At 43.6% G+C, this 21,827-nt stretch overlaps 1 protein-coding gene across 3 annotated transcripts in view; it reads right to left on the minus strand.

The window, feature by feature from the left end:
• Window positions 1–4,028: 4,028 nt before the first annotated feature.
• The window catches only part of CCDC14 (coiled-coil domain containing 14), a 31,147-nt gene continuing 13,348 nt past the window's right edge, over window positions 4,029–21,827 (minus strand). For all 3 annotated transcript variants that reach the window (XM_084807545.1, XM_084807537.1, XM_084807531.1), the window contains exons 8-13: window positions 19,889–20,468; window positions 17,635–17,776; window positions 16,532–16,611; window positions 15,020–15,238; window positions 9,099–9,231; window positions 4,029–5,249 (exon numbers count right to left, since the gene is read on the minus strand). In XM_084807545.1, coding sequence (XP_084663671.1) covers window positions 4,283–5,249; window positions 9,099–9,231; window positions 15,020–15,238; window positions 16,532–16,611; window positions 17,635–17,776; window positions 19,889–20,468 — 2,121 coding nt within the window. In that variant the 3' untranslated portion in view covers window positions 4,029–4,282. The remainder of the gene's footprint in view (window positions 5,250–9,098; window positions 9,232–15,019; window positions 15,239–16,531; window positions 16,612–17,634; window positions 17,777–19,888; window positions 20,469–21,827) is intronic.

Genomic DNA, 21,827 nt, shown 5'->3' on the forward strand with positions numbered 1-21,827 from the left:
ATGGAATAAATTGAATGTACAACTCTTATTCTGCAGTCCTATACAGGTTTGCTTGAAAGTTAGTCCAACTGTATTTCCTAAGGCTTACTCCCAGGTAAGTGTGCATCATAGGAATGGCACTTAAAAAGGGTTTCACAGAGCTAACCAAACACAAATGTACTACTTAGCAGAATAATGCCTGGTTGATCAGGTGAATGCAATAATGTGTGGCATGAAAAGGCTCTTATGATGAACTACACTGGTCTTGTAAAAAACATGGAAAAGAGGCAGAGCAGAAAGTGCTACTATAATTTATACACAACTAGCTGGGAATGGATGTCAACTTCCCATTCTATGGAATGGATAGAAGTTCTAATGTAAAACATGTGCAACTTCTGAGTTATAGCAGTCTGAAGAGAACTTCCACATTAGAGATGATACTGTCCCAATTACTTGGATAGGTGAACAATGGTAATCACACCTGGAGATAATGCAAAATTGGGAAGCACTGGGAGCAGTAAAGAATGGGACTGAAACTCAAGCTCTGTATGGAATAAAATACTACTTTCATTAGGTTCAATACTACCAATGTGATGCAAATTTGAGTTACACAGAACTCCTTAAGCTAAATGTTTCAGAACTGGGAGGTATGTCTTAAACCATCTTTTCCCTACTCAGTTTTGAATACTGGATGCTTGTGAAACTCAGAAAGCTTGCATGTTGCTTTGTAAACATTAATAAGTTCTAGTAAAAGTTGATAGTCTACTGTTGCTGTTAGGGTCTTAATAAACCAGGCTACCTCTCTGACACATTGGGGTAGCTCAGCTGGCCAGTGGCTTCACAATCCCAGATTTTTAAACAGCATTATAAGATAGGCTAAAGGCCTACTGTAGCCTACCTAGGAGATATAGCTCTCATGAGAGGGGGGTGGCGTAATTGCTTTTCAGATGTCCTTTGAATGTGTTGTGTCTGTGAGGAGGGTGCAGCTCTGTGTATACCTGTGTGTCCATCATAAGGCCTGAAAGAGCCCCTGTGTAAACAATTCCTTCTGGGTATGGAAGGTGCTTTTCACATGATGAGCTATCTTTGATCAGTGGTTTATAAATAACATGAAAACTTCTCTGTAGCTAGAGTGGCTCTTTCAGGCATTTATAATGGAGGGAGGTCAAGCACTTATAAACCTCTACTTACACACACACACACACACACACACACTCCTCCCCAATAATGTTTGAAAAGGTGCTCTGTTTGTGGAGGTGGAGGGAAAGGAAGAGGGAAAAGCAAAGCCAGCTGGCACCCACATTAAATGATATGTGAAATTCAAGGCCAGCCTGCCCCCCCAGAGTTCACCACTTCTTCTAACCTTCAAAAAGGGCTAGTTCAAATCAGTTTCCCACCTCATTCCCCCCTGCCCCCTTTCTGGGCAGAGTTTCCAAGTCCAGAGTATTAGTGAGGACCTCTAATGCCTATACACAGGGGACAATTCCAACAACTGTGGGGCTTCCCAGCATCAGGCTGTAATGATGGAGAGGGAAAGTGGCACCTGCCAGCATTTTCTCTTCCCAGGTCTTAGAAAGTACAGGAACCTCTGTTGTTGAACACCTAGAAAATGTGGCTGCCAAGCTGCCAGCAGACAGCCTGGCTTGCTCTTTTATTTTAGCAGCTTAATTTGAGAATCTCTGAAAGTTGTGACATCCGGAGGAAGACCTGACAAAAAGTATCCTAAAGTTGGAAGGGGCCATTTAAGCCATCGAGTCCAACCCCTTGCATTGTGCAGGAATCCATCTTACAGATGGCTATCCAGTCTCTGGTTGAGTCCATCCAGCAACAGAGAGCCCACCACCCCCCTACACAGTTGGTTCCTTTCTCTGACTGCTCTGATGATTAGGAAGTTTTTCCTAATGTTCAACCAAAATCTGCCTTCCTGTAACTTAAGCCTGCTGTTTTGAGTCCTGCAGTCCTGGATGATAGAGAACAGGTTGCAGCCCTCTTGTATGTGACAAGCCTTTAGGTACTTGAAAAGTGCTATCATATCTCCAGTCAGTCTCCTCCAGACTAAACAGGCAGCTTCTCATACATGAGAAGGCAGGAGTCCAGACATCATGGTACAGATCGACACCAGCACTCAGAATTGTGCACAGAACTGGAAGCTACCATTGAGTGCTAAGCGCTGGGTTATCCAACTGGGGCCAGGGTTAACCAAAAGTGCTTCTGGACACTGCTGAGTCTTGGACATTGAGGGACAAGGCTGGATCTACTAGCACTCTATGCTGGGATCCTGAAGTTGAAGGGGAGGGCCACGGGTTGAACACACCATCCACAGTCAATTAAACGATCAACATTATCCTGTGCTTATTAGCCCACAACCAATTCATAGAATTATTTTTGGTTATAAAAGACAACACCTGGCTTAGATGAAAAAGAGAAATAGAGCTGGCTGTCATTAACAGATTGCTGGTCCTTCAGCCTAAATCTCACCAAAAGTGGTTACATGTAGATGTTAAATAGCATGAGGGACAGAACTACACTATCTGGCATCTCATAGCATTAATCCATGGAGTATTTAATCCATGGAGAAGTCCCCTAACATCACCTCGGGCATCTGCCCGCCATATAGGCTGCTTTCAGGGAATCCTGAGCAAAACCAATTCAATGCTATAAGCTAGACATAGCTTACACTTATTTTGGGAAAGCACAGAACTGACTTGCCTATTACCTTGCCCAGTTCTTATGCAAAGGTTATAAAGTGATGAAAGATATTTAGGTTTGGGGGTGCTGTTGATTGGCACATCACCAGACTATCCTATTTTTTAAAAAAGAGCAGACCTTACATCAAAACTCAGAAGCCAGGTTTGCTTTAGCGCTCACTCTTCCTAGAAATGGGTGAGCACCTCATTCCTTGGCCCCAAAACACCACTTAGGCACCTCAAATGCTCAAACACTTGAAAAGCTTAGATAAATTGAGCGCTTGACTTGAGCACCCAAGTGGTGCAATCTCTCTTTGCCCAGTTTCACAAGCATCTCTACCCCCCCTTCTCCTTGCTAGTCCCCCCTATGCCCAAGAGAAATATCCTTGAAGTGCGCCAGCATAGAAATCAAGTGGGATGCTAGAAAAGCCCCCTTCCCTGCACCTAGCAATGAAATGCAGTTCTCTACCCCTCCTTTCCCAGGTGAGTAAAAACTTTGTATAAGCTAATAATTTGCAGGTGGGGGGGCATTATTTACAAGGCTGCCTTAGTGAACGGACTGGACAGGGTTTTGTCTGGGGTTTGGGGATGGTATCTGAGTACATGACATGTCTATGCATATAATGAGTTCTAATTTCTTCGTATTTTGGGCAAAGTGGAACAATTAGGTATACTCCATTTCCTCTGTATCTTATGCCAGGCATAAGCTCCATGGGAAAAAAAAGATCAGACTCCTGTCAACTCCATTCTAGGCACAACTTTGCTTACTACAGCCTGACTCCTTCCTGCCTCATTAATACAGACCTTCCGTGTTTTGGCAGTGGCACTCCAAGGATGCTTTCCTTCACCAATAACAGAATTCTCTACATCCAAGAAAGCAGGAATCCAGAGGGAATATGTGGGTTTACAAAAGGAACATGGCCACAGTAAGGCTAGCTGCAATAAGGCCTAGTCTGAATCCTTTTCCCTGACATGCTAGATGGGTACATCCAAGTGGCTTGTTTTTGACAGAGGGGGAAGCATTTGGGCATACCAACCCCAAGTGGTACAGTGCAACAAAAGCTTTGTCACTTGATTCTATGGCACATATGGACTGGGCCTGAGTCACAACTAACTATAATTGGATGGAGGGTCACTGAGACAGCACAGTTGAAGAAAACGTCTTACAACTGGAGTTCTGCAGTGATGGCATCAGTGAAGTGGAGTGAACACACAAGATTGGATTTAGAAGCAGTCTGTATGGGCAAAAGGTTAGGTAGTAGGACTGAGTCTTACACTGAGCATATTGCCTCAATGTGTGTGTGTGTTTTGGAAAAATAGGCCTCTTGTGATTATCAGTAAGGAAAAGCCTACAAAGAAGTATTAACAAATATGCTATCTTTATTAGAATAGTTTGATTTCTTTAAATTCTAAACATAAAATGTACAGGTATATCTCAGATTTACGCTTGATTTTTGTGTATTCAAATAGCTTTTTAATTTATCAGTAAGAAAATAAGTTCAATTTTACCTCAACTATTCAAAAGACAGGCACATAAAGATACAGTACAATGATGTTATAAAGAATCAGGATTTCAAGGAAAGCATATCTTCCATGCAAATTCTGAAGAAATGCATTTATGGATTCATTGTTTTTTTCAAACTATTCTGCAAAGTTTTTTGCAGTCTAGCTATGTTAGCATCCAAGGCTGCTAGACCATTTTTGAAGTCTTCTTCATCTCTGGATGTGAATGTTGAAAAGGAAGATATAGTCCATTCAGATTTTCCTGACATCCAGTCAAAAGTTGAAAAACTAGAGTCTGGAGCAGAAATTCCAGTGCTGTTTTTCTGCATGTTTCCTTTCTGATGTGAAATAGGAGCATAGAGGAATTTATCAGGCTGAAGTCTGTCTGGATTGTCCGAAATCACTTTAGCAGCTCCACTTGTTATTTCTTTTGGCTGCATTTGGTGTTTCTCACCTTCCAGCTTTACTGTCCTTCCCATGATTTCAGATGTATTTTCAACATTCTTTTTTGGACTATAGCTACCATGCAATTTAACAAACGCTTTTGCATTGCCCAGCACCCCAAACCTATTTGGTTGCTTAGAATCAGCCAACTTTTGGGGAACTTCATGGTGTGTGTCTGTCCTCCTTTCAGCGGCTCTTATTGGTTCCTGAGATGGACTGCTATTCAGTGGAACGTAAATCGTCTCATCTGGCTCATGTCCTTCTACTAAAGTACTTGAGTTGCTGGCTGCTTCAACATCAGACTTTAGAAAGGTAAAAATGTTTCTTGGAGCCACTATTTCCTCTGCAACAACCGGACTCTTTTGAGGAGACTGTTCAGCTGCCTTAACCTCATGTACTTGACTTGGTTGTTGTATCTCACACTTTGATAAGGGAGGCTCTGCATTTATCAGAGCAGGATCAGTTTCTAGTTTTTTGAGGTAGCTCATTATGGAATCACTTAGAGGGTATGCATCAGGCTGCAGCTGTTTCTCATGAATTTCCAGGAGGGCTTTTGACAGACGCCTTTCCTGTTTTGGTTTAGTGGTGTCCACAGTGAGGTCGGAGAGAAGTTTGGACATACTGCCCTGCAAAGCCCTGTTAACAACAGTTCAGCAGTTTAATTTTAATTAGGACATCAAATAATATTTGTCCCAAGTTGTTAGGTTCAGGTTGCAATCCTTTGCTTGCAGCCCACTTATTTGGACTTACTTCTGAGTAGACATGTAAGGGATTGTGCTGTCAACCTCTTTCATTATACAGCCTACCTTGCTCTTGAGGCATCTCCATGCCTCATTTGATTTAACTAAGTGCTCCGATACCACAGAGTGTAAATACATTTTAGTCATATCTAAACTGAGCTTCAGGAGAATTAAGAGTGGTTAAGGGTGCAATTCTATGCATGTTTAGACAGAAAGAAGTCTACAATTCCCAGCATTCCCAAGCCAGCCATGGGAGTTGTAGGCCTTTTAAAAAAATCTAAACATGTATAGGATTGTGCCCTAAAACCTAAGACAGACCAAGACAAGAGACATGTTCCTAAGATTACTTTCCAAACTACCATAATATGGAAGTAGAACATTATCAGATGGTCTTATAAAAAGGTAAACACATTTAACCTGCTTCTTCTAAATTAAAAGGAAGAAAATATATATTCTATGCATATGTAGAACACCTTGTTCCCAACATGCAGTGTCACACTTCCAGCATGATTAAAGACATTTCTCTCACACAAACCCCAAGCCACATCAGAGCCCATTTCATGTTGTTCTATCCGTCATGGCTTCAGAGACAGAAAGTAAGTAAATGCCACAATGAAGGGAGGATGCTGAATGAAAGAGAAAGATTCATGCGATCCACCTACTCACATGACTGTGGTATTAACAGACCCAATAGTCATATGGGTTAGAACCACAAGGCAATGGATCTTGCAATGGCTCAGAACTATGAGTGAAGGAAGCTCAAGAATTGGAACCCAGAGCGGGACAATGTAAATACAAGGGTGGACACTATTGTCAGTGGCTTCCACCAAGTTACATGTGACAAAGGCAAATTGCCTACTACCAAGAATTGAGCTGGGAGATGGGAAAGACCTGCCCTTCTGCAAAAATTGGTAAGGAAAGACAGTATGCTTTCCACAGTATCCCCTATTGTCCCTGAATATTGGGAGAAAGCAAAGTTAAGTAAACAACTGCCATTCACACTTATAAGAACTGATCTTACACTTGGACAATGTACTAGCAAGGAACAAATATGCCCCTGCCCCCCACTCTTACACCTACCACTGGGAAGAGGCAGCCTCAACTGCAGGGGTGGTAACTTGTGGCCCTCCAGATATTTTTGCCTACAACTCCCAGCATCCCTCAACACTGGCAATTCTGACTAGGGCTGGTGGGAATTGTAGGCTAAAACATCTGGAGGGCCACAAGTTACTCGCCCTTGACTTAAACCATGGTTTAGATTACTCTGAATGAGCAGCAGTGAGCCATGGGTTTTTGTGCTCCCCTCTCCTTCCTTGGTGTGTGAGGAGAAGAGAGTGAAAGCTTTTGCTAAAACATCTGGAGGGCCACAAATTGCCCACCCTTGTCCTACTGAAATGGAACAGTGATTAAATGTATCATGACTCTGCCTGTCATCATGAATGACTTTTTGAAATACAGTGATTAAATGTATTGAGCACCATTCTCCCAGGATACTCAAGATGAGGCCAAAAACATTAAAACCAGAATCCAAAATGTCATCCATGACACACTTATGGCTTCATCCACAATGCTCTTTCAAAGATGTTAAAGTCATACTGATCAGCTGCTTAAGGAATAGGGGGGAGGCCTGGCATGTGTGTGCTGAATCTAGCCGCTCTGCTCCCCCTCCTGAACAGCTGGTTGATCCAAAAGTTGGGGGCTACACCCACGGAACCCATTCAAAAAGTTAAAATTTGACCCAAGCAAGAAACATACATGCTGGATCCTTTTGCACATCTAGGTGGGGCTACAGTGTTGAAGCCCTCCTTCCATGTGTCGTAATGACTCCAGTGGATTGGCTGAATCAATGGTACAGGAAATAAGAAAGCAAGCTAAAATCCAAAGTGTAATCGCTTTCATATATGCTGGAGGCTGTATATGCCGGTTTCCCCCCAAGCAAAACAGGTTTCAATTCAATACATGAATGACTACCACCACCTGGTGGCTAGCCACTACAGCCGCAAGATTTCACATACCACTAAATCTGATAAAGCTATCCGTTAACTTTCAGTAAAGGCATTTCACACCACAACTATTTCTAGAGCAAGTAGTAGCCACTTCAAGCGGTGATCTATCCAACAATTGTTTCAATCCAATATCAAGTGCATGGACTTCCATTTGCACAATGGGACTTTACTTTCCACTTACCCCCTACAGCTCATCCAGGTAGTCCCCCCAGCAGTATCTATTCCACTAGTGGACAGACACAGTTGGATACAACCAAATCATGCATTTAATCACTGGAAGTTCCTTCATCCCAGTAACCTGAAACATAGCACCTAGCAGAGCTTAATGTGAATGCCTGCGACCTCCTCCCACATTCCATTTTAAGACTGACTAAATGGCTTTAACATGGGGAGGGGCCACAGCTCAGTTGTAGAGCCGCCGCTTTGCATGCAAAAGGTTTCAGGTTCAAACCTGGGGATCTCCAGTTAGGGCTAGGAAAGAATCCTGCATGAAACCCTGAAGAGCTGCTGCCAGTCAGTGTCGACAATACTGGGTTAGATAGACCAATGGTCTGACTCAGTGTAAGGCAGCTTCCTTTGTCCCTAACATCAGCCAGCGTCCCCCCCCCCCCCGCATTTTGTTTATCATCTAACCTGATGAAGAGCTTGCACATTATTTTGTGATATTTTGGTTGGCCTAATGAAGATATTGCTCTAATATGGATTTTGGAACTTTTCTTATGGGACAGCAAGGCTACCTTTGCTTCCCCCCATTAAACAGTACTTTAGAAACAGCTGAAGTAAGGGGAAATTGCTTTCAGGTCTGATTAAACAGCTGGAGATAACTTAGCCAAGTTCCTTTATTTCTGTTTGTCCCTATTGTCTCTTTTTATGCAACTTTTCATATTTAAAGTATCATTCATGAATGTCTTAAATGAATTGGGTTCTTGTAATAAATAGGAGAGAGCTCTTCTGAAGTCATTAATTATAGAAGCAAAACAAACAAGTTACCCATCTTTTCTGACCTGTCGCACATCCCTTGGACTCTGCCCAAGTCTACAAAATAATTATGAGAAGGCTTTCTGTAGTTGACAAACCTAAACTAAGCCCAAAATGATTCCTTACCTTGATATCAGCCTGCAAGCTAGTAACATTTCAAGTACTGATATAGCATACTAATTTCAGCCAATTTTCATATAAATAAAATATAAAATTACATCAACAAAGTGATAAGACCAAGCAAGATAATCTTGTCTACCCCAAATGGTACAAACTGGTTTCTGCTATATTAATGTGCTCCTTACTCCAAAGACAAAGAGTCCAGTGAAATTAGCATTTGACCTGGACACTTAGCCTACAATTTTCAGCTTTTTATTCTATGCTGCTTTGATAGGTGTGATAATCATATGGCAAGTCCAAGAAAATACCAGGTTTTAAAATCCTACCCCAAAATGGTTTTGTTACATCTTTGACCATTTTGAGTGCAAGAACATTCAATTTGGCTCATAAGTGTCATATGGATCTTGTTAGTTTCAGAGATACGTAGCTTTTAGCTGAGAGAGAAATCCACATTTTCCAGTTTGGTGGCTCCTCCCTCCCCCAGCTGAAGTTTTGGGACTTTCAGTATGTTTATCATAGCTATTGAATGAACATGCCCTGCAATTTTCAGTTCTAAATGTCCATGTTGGGCCTAAAATTTTGCTAATTGCAGTAGACTAAAATTGAAACAGCAAGGAGAGGGAAAGCAAAGGCAACATTACCGAGTCAATTCATGCAGTCTATTCACTTCTGCATCTCGCTGACGCAACGTTATAACCAAAATCTGGTTTTCTTTCTCAGCAGCTTCTAACTTATACTGCAAATTCTTCTTACTGGCCAACATCTCATCCACTTCTGAAACATATATGAATACAGTGTAAATCTTAATTTTTAGTATTTTTAAAAAATATTTTATATCACCTGCCCAGTACAACATATACAGCTGGTTTAGAATGATAAACTACGATACAAATAAAAATTAATACTAAAACAGCTATATAATAAAACCAGCAAGCATGAATTAAAAATCATAAAGATAGGCGTCAACAAGATGGACATCAGCAGGATGTGGCACAAGTAAAAGGGCTTCTGGGGATCTCTCATAGAGATCTACCTGATTGCTGTGAAGGTGTTCTCTCAGATATCCCAGGAGATCGTTACCTTGTCATGGTGCTGGAGCTTGAGCACCTCAACGATGCCATGAGCCGAACCATGAAGTGACACTCAAGAAGGGAAGGTCATGGCAGAGAGGTCAGACTAAATACGATCCCTGGGGAAGGTAACGGCAACCCACCCCAGTATTCTTGCCATGAAAACTAAATGGATCAGTACAACCAGAGATATGTCGGTATACCATTGGAAGATGGGACTCCCAGGTTGGAAGATGGTCAAAATGCTATTGGGGAGGAACAGAGGATAAGTTCAACTAGCCCCAGATGTGATGACGCAGCTAGCTCAAAGCCGAAAGGATGGCTAGCAGCCGATGGTGCTGGTGGTGAACGATGACTCCGATGTTCTAAAGATCAACACACCATAGGAACCTGGAATGTAAGATCTATGAGCCAGGGCAAATTGGATGTGGTTATTAGGGAGATGTCAAGATTAAATATAGACATTTTGGGTGTCAGTGAACTGAAATGGACTGGAATGGGCCACTTCACATCAGATGACCACCAGATCTACTACTGTGGGCCACAGTAGTAATGGAGTACATTAGTACTGTGGTCCACAGATGAAATGGAGTAGCCTTCATAATTAATAATAAAGTGGCTAAAACAGTGCTTGGATACAATCCAAAAAACGTTAGAATGATCTCAGTTCGAATTCAGGATAAGCCATTTAACATCACAGTGATCCAAATGTACGCCCCAACCACAGATGCTGAAGAAGCAGAAGTAGATCAGTTCTATGAGGATCTGCAGCACCTACTGGATATTACGCGAAAAACAGATGTTATTTTCATTACAGGAGACTGGAATGCTAAGGTGGGTAGTCAAACGACGCCTGGAATTACAGGCAAGCATGGTCTGGGAGAACAAAATGAAGCAGGACATAGGCTGATAGAATTTTGCCAAGACAACTCACTGTGCATATCAAACACTCTCTTCCAACAACCTAAAGGACAGCTTTATACATGGACTTCACCAGATGGTCGACACCAAATCAGACTGACTACATCCTTCGTAGCCAAAGGGGGTGGACATCCATGCAGTTGGTAAAAACAAGACCTGGAGCTGACTGTAGTTCAGATCACGAACTTCTTACTGCACAATTTAGAATCAGACTAAAGAGAATAGGGAAGACCCACAGAGCAGTTAGATATGAGCTCACTAATATTCCTAATGAATATGCAGTGGAGGTGAAGAATAGATTTAAGGGACTAGATTTAGTAGATAGGGTCCCAGAAGAACTATGGAGCGAGGTTTGCAACATTGTTCAGGAGGCAGCAACAAAAAACATCCCAAAGAAAAAGAAAACCAAGAAGGCAAGATGGCTGTCTGCTGAGACACTGGAAGCAGCCCAAGAAAGAAGGAAAGCAAAAGGCAACAGTGAAAGGGGGAGATATGCCCAATTAAATGCAAAATTCCAGAGGTTAGCCAGAAGCAATAAGGAATTATTCTTAAACAAGCAATGCGCGGAAGTGGAAGAATAGAATAGGAAGGACAAGAGATCTCTTCCAGAAAATTAGAAACATCAGAGGTAAATTCCAGGCAAAAATGGGTATGATCGAAAACAAAGATGGCAAGGACTTAACAGAAGCAGAAGAGATCAAGAAAAGGTGGCAAGAATATACGGAAGATCTGTATAGGAAGGATAACATCAGGGATTGATCTGATATGGTCAGTGAGTTAGAGCCAGACATCCTGAAGAGTGAGGTTGATTAGGGATGTACGAAAGTTTCGCGGATCTGCTTCGCGGTGGGGGGGGGAGGTGCTCCGTCCCTCCCCCCAGAATAGACGGGGGGGAGGCGCTCCGTCCCTCCCCCCGGAATCCTGCCTTGCCGGCTCCGCTCTGCAGGGATTCTGCGGAGGCAATGGCTGGCTCCGCCAGCAGCCGGACATCTGGCCGCTGGGTAGCAGGGAAGCAAATGGCGGCTGCTGTAGCCGACGCCATTTGCGTCCCTGTTTTCAACTGTGATAGGCTACATAAAGACTTACATAGCCTATCACATCTGGGTTAAAAAAAAATCGCGTACTCAAATGGCGGCGGCTACGGCAGCTGCTATTTGCATTCCTTATTTTTGGCCGTCTTAGTCTACGTAAATATTTACATAAGACTATTACAGCGAAAATAAGGGGGAACGCAAATAGTGTAGTGGGCACTATTTGTGTTCCTTTTTGATTCGCCGTTTTAGCCTACGTAAATTTACATAGGCTAAAACAGCGAATCAAAAAGGACCGCAAATGGCGGCCGCCGTAGCCGCTGCCTTTTGCGTACACGGTTGTTTTTTTTTAACCCAGACGTGATAGGCTACGCAAGTCTTTAGATAGCCTATCATGTCTATGTAAAAAAAAAAAAGATGAGACTGGAAATGGCAGCGGCGGCAGCTGGTTGGAAGACAAGCCGCCACTGCTGCAGAAGCCGCTGCCGTCTGGAACATCTGCCCCAGGTAAGTCTCGTCCCGGGGGGGATCCGCGGGGGGGCAGCAGGCCATTCCGCCATGGATTTCAGGGGGCCGAGTGCACTGGCATTCGGCCTCACCGAGATCCGTGGCAGAATTCTCTGACATCCCTAGGTTGAATGGGCCTTAAGAAGCATTGCTAATAACAAGGTGGCAGGAGACGACGGTATCCCAGCTGAACTGTTTAAAATCTTGCAAGATGATGCTGTCAAGGTGATGCATGCCATATGCCAGCAAATTTGGAAAACACAAGAATGGCCAGCAGATTGGAAAAAATCAACCTATATCCCCATACCAAAAAAGGGAAGCACCAAAGAAGGTTCAAACTATCCAACAGTGGCATGGATTTCACATGCCAGTAAGGTAATGCTCCAGATCTTGCAAGGTAGACTCCAGCAATTCAGGGAACGAGAATTGCCAGATGTACAAGCTGGGTTTAGAAAAAGCAGAGGAACTAGACACCGCTGGATAATGGAGAAAGCCAGGGAGTTTCAGAAAAACATCTATTTCTGTTTTATTGACTATTCTAAAGCCTTTGACTGTGTGCATCATAACAAATTGTGGCAAGTTCTTGGTGGGATGGGGATACCAAGTCATCCTGTCTGCCTCCTGAGGAATCTGTATAACGACCAGGTAGCAACCATAAGAGCAGACCACGGATCAACGGACTGGTTTAGGACTGGGAAAGGAGTACGGCAGGGTTGTATACTTTCACCCTACCTATTCAACCTGTACGCAGAACACATCATGCGACGTGCTGGGCTTGATGAAGCCAAGGCTGGAGTGAAAATCGCTGGAAGAAACATTAACAATCTCCGATATGCAGATGATACCACTTTGATGGCTGAAAGTGAGGAGGAGCTGAGGAACCTCATGACAAAGGTGAGAGAAGAAAGTGCAAAAGCTGGGTTGCAGTTCAACCTCAAAAAAACCAAGATTATGGCAACCAGCTTGACTGATCACTGGCAAATAGGGGGAGAAAACGTGGAGGCAGTGACAGACTTTGTCTTTCTAGGTGCAAAGATTACTGCAGACGCTGACTGCAGCCAGGAAATCAGAAGACGTTTACTTCTTGGGAGGACAGCAATGACAAATCTTGATAAAATAGTTCAGAGCAGAGACATCACACTGACAACAAAGGTCCGCATAGTTAAAGCAATGGTATTCCCTGTAGTAACCTATGGCTGCGAGAGCTGGACCATAAGGAAGGCTGAGCGAAGGAAGATGTATGCTTTTGAACTGTGGTGCTGGAGGAAAATTCCGAGAGTGCCTTGGACTGCAAGAAGATCAAACCAGTCCATACTCCAGGAAATCAAGCCAGACTGCTCACTTGAGGGAATATTAAAGGCAAAACTGAAGTGCTTTGGCCACATAATGAGAAGACAGGATAGCCTGGAGAAGATGCTGATGCTAGGGAAAGTGGAAGGCAAAAGGAAGAGGGGCCGACCAAGGGCAAGATGGATGGATGATATTCTGGAGGTGACGGACTCAACCTTGGGGGAGCTGGGGGTGGCGATGGCCGACAGGAAGCTCTGGCATGGGCTGGTCCATGAAGTCATGAAGAGTTGGAAGCGACTGAACGAATAAACAACAACAAGGTTAATATCAGAACCTTGAACCTGGACTGGTAGCAAATTGGCAGCCAGTGCAGTCCTTCCAACAATGCTGGTACATGGTAGTAATTAGGTACACCTCACAACAACCTTGACGCTGAATTCTACACTAACTGTAGCTTCTGGACCATGCATAAGGGTAGCCTCACATGATGTATGTTACAGTAGTTGAGACATGAGGTTACCGTAAAGGTGGGCTAGAAAGCATTTTAGATAGAAAGCATAGGTTACCGTGGCTAAGCTATTCCTGTTCAGGAATGGACACAGTTGGTATACCAGCCAAAGCTGGTAAAAGGCACTCCTTATCACTGCAGCCACTTTGGCCACCAGTGACAGTGATGGATCTACAAGCACCCCGAGGCTATGTACCTTCTCCTTCAGAGTGCAACCCTGTCCAGAACAGGAAACCTGTCTAATTCCTGGACCCAGGAGCTTCCCACACACAGGACCTCTGTCCAACCAGGATTCAGTCTGTTTATTGGCTCCCATCCAGTCCACCAGTGCTTCTGGACACCAGTCTAGGACCTGCATGGCCATTCCCCATTCAGACGTAACAGAAATAGAGCTCTTCAAATATCTGAATAACTACTCCCAACAGCTCACGGTCACCATAGAGATGCTGAATAGTACTGGGAACAAGATGGTACCTTGTGGTATTCTCTAGCACAATTGTCAAGGGGCCAAAAAAAAAATCACCCAGTGCTATTCACTGTAACCAGCCCTGCAAGTAGGAGTGGAACCCCTGTAAAATAGTGCCCCCTGCCCCCAACTCACAGAGACGGTCCAGTAGGATACTATGGTCAATGGTATTAAAAGCCACTGAGAGATCGAGAAGCGTGACAGAGCTGCACTCCCTTTGTCCCTCTCCCAATCAAGGTCATCCATCAGGCTGACCAAAGCCAATTCAGTTCCAAAACCAGGCTTACATCCAGAATAAAATGAGTCAAGGAAGTCACTTTTCTCCAAGAGAGGCTGGAGCTGGGCCACCACCACTCTCTTGAGTATCTTCCCCAAAGAGAAGGTATTGGCAACCGGGCAATAGTTGTCCAATACTTCTGAGCCTAAAGCAGGCTTCTTTCGGAGTGGCTGCACGACCACCTCTTTAAGGGCAGTCAGCACTACCCCCTCACACAATGATGCATTCATCACACTCTGGACCCCCACCCCAGGCCAACTTCCCCACAGCTGGCTTTAATTAGCCATGATGGGCAGGGATTAAGAGCAAGTAGCTGACCTTACAGCTACAAGCCCCTTGTTCATCTCCTCGGGTCGCAGCAGCTGAAACAGATCCTACAAAACCAATACAGTGTATTTGTCACCTTACTTGAGACTGTCTGAAATACAGCATCTAAGTCAACATGTGAAATGAACAAACACTGTAGTCCAAAAAGGCTGTCAACACACACACCAATTTTGAGCTTGGTTGAATCAGTATCATACTGCTGTCTTTTTTCAAGGAGCTCTTTCTCTTTCTCGTGGATTATTCTGGTCAGTCTTTTATTTTCTTCTTTTTGGTTTCCTAAGATTTTAATGAACTCTTCATTTTTATTCTGCAGCAACTCAATGCTTTCCATAGATTTGTTCAATTGACTCTGCAGTGTCGTATTCAAAGACTGGAGGGAGACAACTATGGGAGGAAAACACAGGTTTTTTTTAAAGCTCAGCTCCATGGACAAATATTTAACCGCCAAGAAAGAAAAAAAACACAGCATACCCTTGTAATGTTTAGGATTGATTACTGCAATACATTTTACTTGGGACTGCTCTTCCCTTGAAGACAGTCTAGAAGTTTTAGTCAGAGCAGAAGGTTGTAATGCCTCCTTACTGGAACACACATGAGTTGTTCTGAAGTAGCTTCAATGCAGCTGCTCATTTCCTTCTAGGCCAAAATCAAGTAACCTCAATGGTTGGGGCTTGTCTAGGGAGCAGCAGCCGCGATTATGAAGATGCAGGCGGCTGTACGTACCGCTTGGTTCACTTTCCATTCTGCACATGATTGTATACAGACATTCAGTAGTGTGAAGCAGTTCTATACGTGTGAATATTCAAACTGTGAGCAAATACTTCATTCTAACCTCTTGAATTAGGATGCTGCAATGGCATTACTTGATGTAAAACAGCATGAGAGGGCAAGAGAAGGTGTACCAGCATTTCCTTTTTCTAATGGACCTGGCAGATATTCAGATACTACATTACACTAGCGAGGTTTTTTGAACTAAGCAGCATACCCACTCCTTGGGCAATGTATACAAATTGTTAGCACATACTACTGCCTAATCTGTATCTAACTACATGGTCACCTAACCTTTGCTGAATCCATATTAAAAGAACCCTTTGCATCTCTACACAAAAGAAACAGTCATGTTCATGAAGTCAGCTCAAGAACTGGCCTCACAGTGTATCATCAGTACCACTGCAGGCCACAACCATAACAGTCAGTGAAGTGTAGCAGTTAGAGTATTGGACTAGGAACTGGGGAGACCCCAGTTCAAATCCCCACTCAGCCATGAAGCTGAGTGATTTTGGGAGCCAATCACTATTTTTCAGCCTAATCACACCTGGGGGTAGGGGCAGGGTGGAAAATAGCTACATATGTATCCTTAATGCAAGTGTAATAAAGAAATAAAATCATGGAGTACTAGGTTTGGGCTCAAATCCATACTAAACCATAGACTTTCTGGATATGTGTCCTACAAGACTTGGTTCTCCATTCATAAGATCAACAGCTATGCATCCCATGGTGCTGTTGTGACTGAATGAACAAGAGTACAAGTTACTTTGTGTATTAAAGATATACTTTGTAAGTACCTCGACAGAAAAAAGCACTGCTTCCAGAACTGTTAGAAGGCAATGTGCACTCCTAAGGCTTTGTTGAAAGTGCTTTTAAAATATATTCAAATCTTTATACCTTGCTACTTACATTCAAAGTTGCTATCCAGATGACATTCATTTTCAGCTTTCTCTTGATCCTTAAGCTGCTGATTCAATATTCTTAATCGCCTATGTGTGAATTGGGGGCGGGAGAGAATGTGTTTAAGAAAACTATTTTTGATAGCAAAATTGGATTTATTTGATGACAAAAAGGTGAAAATCACTTTCCCCAGTTTGACTCAAAGATTTTAGGTTTAACTGTCCATCCAGAGACAACGCTTTATTCTCTGGTAGATAGTGAGCACTGCTTGAGACAACTGGCCCATATCTACTAGGACCATGCTGAGATACAAGAAACCTCATCCCAGATTGCTTTCACAATGATTCACATTATGCAATTGAATTCCAGTTGCAACTGAGATGGCAACTTCCAATTGGCTTGGTGTTACCACTGTTGATCTGATGAAAGTCAGCAGAAATAGTCAAGCCACCTGTCATCAAACAACACTGACGTTATTGTGTATATTTAAACTGATCATAGTTATTACCACTGGCATCCCAACCTTTAATAACTTGGCTAGTGGAACTATCAGCGTATTTGATTCTTCTGTGTGGACTCGCATCTCAGCACTAATCAGGCTGCTTGTATGTGGCATCCTGCCGCCCAGTAATTCCCTCTGCAGACCCCACTACCCCTCCAAGGAACTCTGCCTGAAAGTGAAGACTAAGTGGGAGGACAAAGGTTATGCAGCAGTGCACTGGAGTAGAAATAGGGCTGTGCACAGGAAGGTATGGACTCTGCATAGATCTTTCTTCTGCCAAAACAGAAGAGACTCAATACCAGAAGTGCAGGATATTCTGCCCGTCTGGGAACTCCCATATGCTTCTTATTCATGTTAGTTGCATACTTGATGAAGTTTTTCAGGAAAAAAAAGTTTAGACACCTAAAGTCATGGTATTTCTGCTTTACAGACTGATAAGGCAGAAAGATATAGATGTCTGTGTATCCAGTCCTTGAAAAAGTACAGAATCCGGATGCAAGTGCCTTTACTTTAACCATTTGCTCATCCTTTCATAACCATTTGAAGCTGCAATCTAGAGAACCAACACTGTAGCCTTAAGGAGGTTGCTTCTCACATACACATTACTGACCTGCGCAGCTGGGCATTTTCACTTCTGAGAGGCTGAAGAGCAAGTGCTATTTCAGCATGCACATTTGTATTTCCAAGTGCTGCAGGCAAGAGTGATACAGCGTCTTCCACCTCACCTAGCAGCCTCAGAATTTCTGCATCATCTACAAGGGGAAAATAAATCTGACAAGTAGTCACACACACACTTCAGAACATATAATTGCGCAAGAGTAACTGATCTTCCTAGAAAGGATACCGAGTGTACAATCTAGTGCTCCAAACTGCGAAACACCTCTAAATCAGGTACTTCCATATGCTGCAATACAGGACTGAGCCCTTTCTTCAGTATGTCCTTTAAGGTTAGGACCCTAACAAAGGTAACATGTTTCATTTATGACTCTTGCAGCCCTAATGTGGGACTAAAACATGGACGGGCAACATGCGGCCTGTGGGCAAGAGCGATACAGCAGCCTCTTCTGTGGGGGCCCTGTTAGGGTGGACACTGAGCCCATAGAATCCCAGAGTAGTTCTGATTCTGAAGAAGAGCAGTCGCTCCTGGGAGAGGAGCGCGCTCCTCTTTCCCAGGGCCAACAGCTGACGGAGATTCCTCCCACCGGCATTCCTAGCTTAGATAGCAGTCCAGGGAGTGACAAAGGGTGGATAGCAGACTTGGTGGATGCGCGACGCCGACGCAGAGAGCGGCGCCAAATGGAGGGCGCAGAAAGGAGGCGTAGTGCCCGGATGGCGCGCAAACAACGGCTGCGCTCAGAGGCTCCAAGGGAAAAGGGGAGGGACTCTCCCTAGTCCTTAAGTTCAGGGGTCTGCCAGTAATACCCTTTCAAACGGGGACCAACTGTTCCAACTTAGGGCATAGGTACTGTGCTGCTCAGATCTAGTTGCAAACGGTAGAGTTGTGAAGTTGTAAAAGAAGAATAAAGCTTTGAAAGGAATCCCTTTGTCTGTGTCTGGACTTGGCTACTGGATTAGACTGAGAGAGGCCTCCAAGGAGCCCTTGACAGGCCCTGCCTCTGCTGCTGAATTTACCACTGTGGTGCCCCCTCCCCCACGATTTTGCTACGAATCAAGGCATGGAGGAAGTGTGCACCTTGTTTCGAAGCAGAATCACAGTCCAGGAAGACTCCCTGTAAACAAGGTGATCACTCCCCTTGCACCTTGTTTTGTAGCAAAATCGTGGTGGTGGTAGTTTTGCTGCTGCTATAGATTCAGCTGCTGCAGCAGCAAATTCAATGGTGATAGGGAGGGGTGTGGCCCTTGGTGGGTTCTGTGGGGGGCAATGCGACCACCTAACCCCAAGATGTTGCCCACCCCTGGACTAAGAGAAAAAAACAGAACTTTGGGAATAGTGAAAATGCTCACTAAAGGCAGTATAGCCTAATGTGCAAAATGTAAGACAGGCAACATGACCCTAAACATATTTTCTTATAACTAAAAGTTGTTGAAACCAATGGGCTTTACTTCCATGTTGCCCAGTATGGATTGTATTTGCAGACTCCACAAGGGCAAGGGGGAAATAGCCGAGTGTTCAGTTATGGGTGCTTCCCCCTGTAATAAGACTTATATCGATATGGGAATTCTCAGGGCAGATTTTATAATCCATTCAGGGCACGCTCCGACTATGCATGCTCCAACAGAAAAAAGTCCTACAGCTCCCAGAAGTCCTGGTTGGCTGGGGAATTCTGGGAGTTATAGGGCTATTTTCTGTCTAAACACGCATAGGATTGCAGCCTCATTTGAGCAGGGTGTGGCAAGACAGGAAGGTAACTAAATTTGCTCATCACTCCTCTTGCCATCCTCACCAGGTGTTTAAAGATGTCTCACAATTAAACCCAACATTACAAATACGTATCACAAATTCTTCCAGAAGCTTTCATGATGGATTGATCTGCAGATGATTCCTTTATCAAGGAAGTACACAACAGGGAAAGATCTGATTTGAAAAGCTCATTCTACATTACCAAATTTGTGTTTCATGATGCATTTAAAAAATAATAAAAAGCACCACTCAGTCACATTCAGAATGTGAGTATTGGGAATATCTCCCACTCTTTTCAATAAAGCTTTGTGCAGAGCAAGGGTCACAGTGCATTATTGCCCACTGTTAACACATAAAATAATGTTAAGCCTTTAGGGATACATTCACTTAGCAGAAGCAGAGACAAACTAGGCTCAACCTTGGCTTTGTCACACCGATAATCAGTTCAGTCAACTTCACAGAAATATCAATTCATCAAAGTGTAATAGAAAGCCCATATTACCATGGTCAACTAGCAGGGCCTTGAGCTCTCCCAAAAGATACTTCAGTGTCTTCACTTTTTGAGCTGTTATTTGCCAGCTTGTATTTTTAGGCTTTAAAACTTCCTTGTCAAAACTAGTCTGACAACTTGTATCTCTCACTGGTGCCATGTCAACTTCATCCAAGTCTTCCTCTTCGCTAAGAGTACCCGCACTATATTCTTCAGCAGTTTCTTCTTCTCTGGAATTCAAGGGTTTGGGCTGTATTGAGTCAACATCCTGGTGTTTTTCATTAGCCTTCCCAATCTCCTTTTCATGTGCCTGCAACAGAGCCAGGTGTGCCTGAATACACCTTATTAGGTCTGCCTCTTTAAGCCGTGGTTCATGGTTTCCTTGGTCTGACACAGCCTCTCTGCTAGCAGGTGGAGCAAGAACTGTAGATGGTGTAGGATCATTTGTAGCAGAGCTGGTTATATGGGGAAGAGCAGAACATGAAGCAACAGGCTGTGCTTGTGCAGTGGAATTGGAAGCAATGGAACCTGCTGGCAAAAGAACAGGCCCCATTTGTGATGCACACTGGCTGCAGCTGTCCATGGAAACACCCTATAGCAAGCAAACACAAATAATTTCTTCTACACTGAGATCTTAATCTTGCACATTTACTTGCAAGTAAATTAGAAAAAAAAAGTATCAGTGAATGTATACATGCCCATTACACCCAATGAAGATCCCCCTCAAGATTACAAACCCTTGGGAGTGCTCTCAGCCCCCTCTTACACCTGGAACCACTCTAGCTCGGAATTCTTAGAGCTAGGAGCCCCAGCTCATCACAGGGTAAGACTGAGGACTGACAATTCCTCCCACTTACAACACAGCTAATGATTACCAGGAGTCCAATAGTTCCTTTGAGGCTTCCTTGCTGCCTTCCTTCGTTCTATCAGCTCTCTTCCTTCTCTCCCCTTTCCTCCAAGTTCCCTGGGGTTTATAAAGCTGCTTTCTTTCCTGCTCTTTAGTCTTCTCTGCTTTCCCAGGCCCACCCTTATCTGCCTTAGCTGTGCTTGATTTCAGCAAGCAAGCACGGGCAGGATGTCAACTCAAATCGTCCTTTATCGGGCTTATCACATACCCCAAACCCAAATATTGCACTTGCATATCTTATGCCCCTATGATGCAGGTGAACAATTCCCTCCCTCTTCTTAAACATACTTTAGATAGGCGCAACAGTTGCTTAATAGCCTGGTCCTGGACCATTTGACAGATGCCCAACACACAAAGAGAATTTAAGAGATTGTAAGAGATTGTCTACATTGCTAATTAGTTGAAATTGATAGTACTCTATGCCCGTTTCAATGAAATGGTGGGGTTCAGCAGCAACTTGTGGGTTTATTTGGGGGTTAACTTGGGGTTGCTTAACACACGAACAACCCCGAGTGTCTGCTTTGGATGCCACAGAAACAACCTATGAATGCTGCATTCGTAGGTTCTTGCTGAAAACCAGAAGCGACTTGCATATAGCACACATCTGTGAAATTCGTGGGTTAATTAATTAACCCATGAATTGCTGCCAAAAGCCACCATTATATCCGAACAGGGTCTACAGCAAGTATCACTGAATTAATGGTGCTGCAGTGTTTGCATTCTTCAAAACAGTACCACTTTGAAGAAAGCTAGACTTTCTACTGCACTTGTAGATTAACTCTTTGTCTCGATTATTGTGAATACTGTGTTACAGCACAAAAGAAAATACAAGGAATTCTTGTCTCCTGCCTCCAGGAAGAAAGCAGACAAGAGTTGCATGGAGAAGACCAAAAGGTGACATGAATACGTAGGTGTTTTTTTTAAGTCGTTTTTTTTTAAAACCAGTTTTGCTTTCTTTTTATCCTTTCAGTTAGCAGAATTTATTGTAATTGTGCTGGCCCAAACAGGCAAGGGAGGACAGGGGTGTGCAACTTGTGGCCCTCT

The sequence above is a fragment of the Heloderma suspectum genome, chromosome 1 (genome assembly GCF_057233095.1).
Source record: "Heloderma suspectum isolate Gila_16-S chromosome 1, 16-S_ref, whole genome shotgun sequence".
Lineage (NCBI taxonomy): Eukaryota > Metazoa > Chordata > Lepidosauria > Squamata > Helodermatidae > Heloderma > Heloderma suspectum.